The 6,471-nt window shown below is 43.9% G+C and overlaps 1 protein-coding gene across 1 annotated transcript; it reads right to left on the minus strand.

Moving 5' to 3' along the window:
* Nucleotides 1-645: 645 nt before the first annotated feature.
* Nucleotides 646-2,848, minus strand: LOC110307094 (protein SEC13 homolog). The gene is made up of 2 exons (XM_021179339.2): nucleotides 2,795-2,848; nucleotides 646-1,618 (listed from the first exon to the last, which is right to left on the minus strand). Exons 1-2 carry the CDS (start codon nucleotides 2,846-2,848, stop codon nucleotides 698-700), a joined length of 975 nt encoding a protein of 324 aa, XP_021034998.1. The 3' UTR covers nucleotides 646-697.
* Nucleotides 2,849-6,471: the final 3,623 nt, after the last annotated feature.

The following is a 6,471-nucleotide window of genomic DNA, read 5'->3' on the forward strand; positions in this document are numbered from 1 at the left end:
GGCTGGCCCCTCCTCTGTGGACCACTAATTAAGAGAGTTTCCTACGGGCTTTCGTACAGCCCAGTCTCATGGAGGCATTTTCTTAACTGCGGTTCTATTCTCTCAGATGACTTTAGCTTGTGTCCACTTGACATATAACTATCCGTCACAATACTATTCACATTTGTATTTGGGTTGCATGAACCTGGAGACTGCTAGCGGGTGGTACAGCTATTGTTATGTTAATTCTACTAATCAATGAACATCTTCCATCTTCTTGTATGTTCTTCAGTGTCTTCCTGGCATATCTTAAAGTTTTCATTTAAAGGCTCCTCACCTCCTTGCTTGAGTTCATTCCTACCTATTATACTTCTTTGAGAAGGCCATAAATGAGATTTTTCTACACAACAATCTTACTATTGGCATATTTTTTTTCTATGCAATATGATTTTATTAGCTTGGAAACAGTCTGAACCAAAAGATAGTTAAAAATGGCCAAAAATATTTAAAAATAATAGTCATTTGTTCCTTACATGAATACTTTCAGCTGGACATTAAATTATTAAACATATGGAATCCCAGTAAGGCAGGTGAATACCCAGTGTTGCATGTGTGGGCACTCCTGGGTGTGGAATCTTGGTAGCACTGGGACTCCTCTTCTCAGTTGTTTGGAGGTTGTTCCAGAATAGGTAACAGGAAGGCCAGGCTGTCTGTGCTGTCACTGCTCGTTCTGTTGGCCCTCTGTGATGGAGGCTGACCCAGAACCCTGGCCCTTGTTGACGTCAATGATGCACACCCACTGTCCGTCCACCGACTCTTTCCACAGGGTCACCTTATTGTCTCCACCTGACACAGCCAGCATGTTGGCTGTGATGGACCAGCTCACGTGCCACACAACATCATTGAACTTGTGTAGGAGTTTAGGTGACCACATATTGCCTGAGGCATTGTCGCAGGTCCAAATAAACACTCGACCATCCTGAGAGCAGCTGGCAATGGTGCTGGGGGGCAAGCCAATGGAGGGGGCCCAGGCAACGTCTCGGACCCAGTCGCTGTGTGCCTCTAGCTTCTGCTCCTCCTTCCACTGGCCATCCTCCTCTTCCCTCCATAGCTTGATGAGGTTGTCACAGCCACCTGATGCAAACTTCTTGATGTAATTGGGTTTCTGCACTGATGATTGGTCTATAAGGCTTCCAGGCACAAGTGCTGGAGCCCAACTGACAGCATTACAGCCAATCGTGTGAGCATTGTTAATCTTCTTCACTTCCCACTGGCCTTCCCCTGTATAGGTCAGCAGTGAGATGGCCCCATCTGAACTCCCACAGGCCAGGATCAGGCCATAGTCATGAGGGGCCCAGCAAACAGAGTTCACTGAGGAGTCATGTCCTGAGTGTTCATGGGTCTTCTCCCAAGTGCCGTTTTCCTCCTTCCAGATGATGACTTTCTGGTCATAGGAACAGGAGGCCAGGATATTGCCATACATGGGGTGGGCCCAGGCCACTTGCCACACTGGCCCCTCATGTCCTCTGAGGTCTGCAATGAGGATCTGCCCTCCATTCTGCACATCAAAAATTTTGATGGACCTATCCGAGGAGCAGGTTGATAGGCAGGTACCGTAGTAGTCCATCTGTGCATCATGCTGCAAGGGGAGGACAGCTAGGGAAGCCTGCAGGACGCATGGCTAACCCCCAAGCCAGGGCCTAGTGTAGATCTGAGTCAGGCTTCAGGGATAGTCAGCTGTCACAATCATGTCCTCATGAGAGGTGTCCATTACTGACACCATAGCTGCAGCAGCGGCGACCCATGGCCTTGGACTTGGCAGCTCCTGGCATATTTTTAAAAACTACTAATTTTTGATTATTTTGTATCCTTCTACTATGCTGAGAGTATGTGCCACATCTAAGGCATTTCTTTCCTTTAGAAAAATTAATATGGCATTCTCTAGTCCTCGTTTATCTGATCATTAATTTTTAAAGATGCTATTTTCTTTTATTATTCTGTCCAAAATACATGGTCAGATTTTAGTAGAAAGCTGCTTAAACACAGTGTTCTAAATTACAAGACTACCTCTCTGAAGCAGAAAAAAAAATCAAAGTTTTAAATCAAAAGGCAGTTATTTGAGGTTACTGCATTCTTTGAATTACACAATAAACTAATTTCCACAAACAGGAGATCTACTGTTACCCACTAATAGACCACATTTTCCCTCAAGGCACTTTCCTCACAGTGATTGTAGGGGAGAAAAACTTGAGTTTTAGCTACAAGGCAAAATATTGTATAAACCCAGTCAGTGCTGCTGGGGTAAGTTTCTTAAGTTGGTAAATGGTACTGAAGAGAGCAGTTTTTATTTGGCGGTAAAAGGAGAAGACTCTTTTATGGGACAGCAAGTAACGACGACGACAGCAAAGAACTCTTCAACTCAGGAAAGAAAAAGGTAAAGATCACTTCTGACCACACCCTCTGACCACACCACACACTCTACCATATCTTCTGACCACACCCTCTGACCACACCACACACTCTACCATTCTTCTGACCACAAATGCCTGGACCCTTACAGGACACTCAGAGCCTGCCTCACAGGTAGGAGGCAAAGCATATTTGCGTTTTGTGTGATTTTCAGTATGCTTATTTAAAGTATGTCCTGTGAGAATGTTTGACAACACGCAAGGCTTTTGACAGATGGTTCTAGAAATACCATGTTGAAGGTGTATAATGTGCAAATATAGATTTGTCGCTTGGATTATGATAGTTAATTTAATTCTGATATCCACTCTCTGTGATCCTGTCCAAACTCTTGGGACTTGTGTCCTACCTCCATTCCTACATAGTGAACCTCTACTTCATTTTGGTCTCCAGCAAGATCCATTTTCTCGTTATTTACCATGATTTATTGAAATGATATTTTCAAAGCTCAAAATATTTTATGACGCATACAGTTTGACATGATAGATCATTTGTTATCATCCTCAGCATCTAATAATAAAAAAAAAACCATTAAAAGATGCCTTGAATGAAATAATCCTTTGGTATTAAAATTATTAAAAAGCATTAGGCCAAAGAGAATTCATCAATACATAGATGGATTTATTCATTCATGAGTGAAGTGAACTGTTTTTGGCCTTATTAACAAAATCAAATATTTGAGATCCCATGTCTTACAATAAATAAATCCAAATTCTTGAAATCCTAAGGGTTGAGTTTGTCACAGGTCACTTGTCAGTAGCACACCCAGACTTTCTCACTGTTCTGCAGTTTCTGATAACGGAACATTGAAAAGCACAGGCAACCTGGGAGAGAAGCAGCAGACTATGCACTTACCAGGTGGTTTGTATGCCATTTTGGTGAATGTGGGATGTATTGATGGAGTACAAAGTGCTCTTTCCCTATTGTTTGATGTTTATAAAATAGAAAAAAAAACCTATTTTTTAACATGGTTCACGTCGCGTGGCTGACTTCCTCGAGGCCTTCAGTGGTTTGGGTGCAGGGGAAGGATGCACCCAAACTACCTTGGAGGGAGTGATGGAGCGTTTGGCTTTCTCAGAATCAGGAGTAGCAGAGGAGCGCTGGAAGTTTAAGAAGTGGGGAATTGACCTGTTCTTTGAGCTCTGTGCTGGAGGTCATCATGCAGCTGGAGGGACTGTTCAGCATGTCTGTGAAAGAAAATAAAACTTGAGACCTGTGATTCATGTAATTTATGTCAAATAGCCCAAAGAGTTGTTTGTGAGCTTTGAAACCTGGGGCTGAGAACATAGCAGAACAGGCCAGGACATGCCCAAGCAGGCCCGTCATTAAGACATTCCTGAGGCTGCTTGGCCATAAAGATAAAGAGAATGACAAGTCCGGACTGGCCCGGCGCCTCCCTATCTCCCGCCCTTCTGACCTAAGTTAAATGTTATCTGCATGTACAGTCTGCTGATGTTTAAATGGACCAATCATGTGAAACCACGCCAATTCCTCCCCCAGCCCCAGTCCCAGCCCCTTTTCTATAAAAACCCCTAGCTTCCAAGCCTCGTGGTCGAATCCACTGTCTCCTGCGTGAGATACGTTTCGACCTGGAGCTCTGCCATTAAAATACTTCATGTTTTTACATCAAGAATCATGTTTGTTCGTGATTATTGGGTGCATGCCGAATTGAGAGTTGAGTGGGGGTTTCCCCACTAGGTTCTTCCATCTGTTTTGGAGCTCTCATTCGTCTTTGAAGCTCTGTGGGTCAGAGGTCAGGGTATCAGTCTGGTTAACTACCTCTTTAAGTTCTTTGATCACATCCTTCAGGTCACCCAGAACTAATTCCAGACCCCGACAATGATCTTGACCTATTCCTTGACCTTGGTTTTAGAGAATGCTCGTGGACCCTGTAGTAGAGACAGTGAGGAAGAGTTTCCTTGGACTTGGCTGACATTCGTTAGGGCTGAGTTGGGGAAGTCAGGACAGGCAGGCGAGCAGAGGCTGCCATGTGCCTCTGTCCCTGTCTCTGCTCACTGGGGATTCCCACATCTTGGCAGCTTTCTGGGCAGTGGCCAGTGGCTGTGCAGTCTTCTCAGACCACTAAGACTTCTGGTAGAGTGTTGATAAAGATGATTTCTTTTCTTCCTTTCTCATTTCCATCCTTTCTACGTCTTTCTCTTGCTAAGCATTCAGTCATGATGCTGAAAGAGAATTCAGAGCCCTGGCTTTAGGGGAGATGCTTTCAGTGCCTTCTTCACTTGGTATAATGCAGGCTATACATTTGGTGTGCACATCTTTCATTATGTTACGATATGTTCCTTCTATTCCTAGCTTTAACAGAGGATTTTTGTCATGAAAAGATTTGAACTTTGTTAAAATCCTTTCTGATCAATTGTGATGATCATGTGATTTCTGAGCCTACCTCTATATTGAAATGCTATTTGTCTTAGTTTGGGTTTTATTGCTGTGAAGAGACACCATGACCAAGGCAACTCTTGGAAAGACAAAAATTTAATTGGGGCTGCCTTAGTGTTTCAGAGGTTCAATCCATTGTTTTCATGGTGGGAGGCATGGCAGCATCCAGGCAGACACAGTGCTGGAGGAGCTGAGAGTCCTACATCATGATACAAAGGCAGCCAGGAGGAGACTATTTTTTGGCACAGTGTGGAGCCTGAGCACAGAAGACCTCAAAGCCCACCTTCATAGTGGCATGCCTCCTCCAAGAAGGCTATACCTCTTCCAATAAGGCCACACCTCCTAATCGTGCCACTCAGTATGGCCAAGCATTCAAACATGTGAATCTATGGGGGCCAAATGTATTCAAACCACCACATTATTACACCGCTTCATTTGCATGTGCCGAAACACCCTTGTTCCCCTGGAATGAGAATATCCTGTTCATGGTGAGTCACACTTTCTATGTGCTGTTGAATTCAGTTTGCCAGCACTCTACTGAGAATGTATCTGTGTTTATCAGGAAAAGACGATCTATAGTTTTTGTCTTTATCCAGCTTTAGTCTCAGGGTAATACTGGCCACATAGGCTGAGCTTGGAGTGTCCCTTTGTATTTCATGAAATAGCTTGGAGAACATTGGTATTAGTCCTTATTTAGGGATTAGTAGAAGTTGGCTGTGAATGAATCCAGCTTGAGCTCCTGTTTGTTGAGCGGCATGTTACTGCTTTAATTTCACTGTTCACTATAGATCTATGTGGTTCATACCTTCTCAATGTGGAAGGTCATATGTGTGTCTAGAAATCTGTCCATTTCTTTTCGGTTTCCAGGTTTTGGAATACGTGGCAGTTTGGATGAGAAATGGGCTTATAGGCTCAGGCATCTGAGTGCTTGCTCCCCAGTTGGTGGGGAACCACTTGGGGAAGTTTTGGGAACACAGGCTTGCTGGAGGAAGTTTGTCACCTGGGGTGGGCTTGGAGAACTCAGAGCCTCACTCTATTTCCTGTTCACTCTTTGTTTAGCACTTGCAGTTCAAGATGTCAGTTGTCAGCATCCTGTTCTGGCCATCATGCCTGTGACTTGTCATGCATCACTGCGATTATGGACTCTACTATAACCCTCTCAGACTGTGAGCCTAAATAAACTCTTTCTTCTATAAGTTACCTTGCTCATGGTGTTTCATCACAGCAGCAGAAACTTAACCAATGCAGTATTACACAGCACAGCCCCCAACAGGCTTTAAAGCTTCTTGGGACTGTGGTTGTATCCTGGGCTAGGACGGATTCTTTTGAGTCAGAGTAGCCCTGGCTTATATTATGGAAGTCTTTGATTCTCTTGTGATCTCGCTTGTGCTATCAGATCCTTTCCTCTCTTTCTGTTTTTGGTATAGACTCTGTCCGTTGTCTCTCTGTTTTCTTTTTTTTTTTTAATTTTTAATATTTTTATTACATATTTTCCTCAGTTACATTTCCAATGCTATCCCAAAAGTCCCCCATACCGCCCCCCACTTCCCTACCCACCCATTCCCATTCTTTTGGCCCTGGCATTCCCCTATATTGGGGCATATAAAGTTTGCAAGTCCAATGGGCCTC

Source organism: Mus caroli, chromosome 2 (assembly GCF_900094665.2).
Source record: "Mus caroli chromosome 2, CAROLI_EIJ_v1.1, whole genome shotgun sequence".
Lineage (NCBI taxonomy): Eukaryota > Metazoa > Chordata > Mammalia > Rodentia > Muridae > Mus > Mus caroli.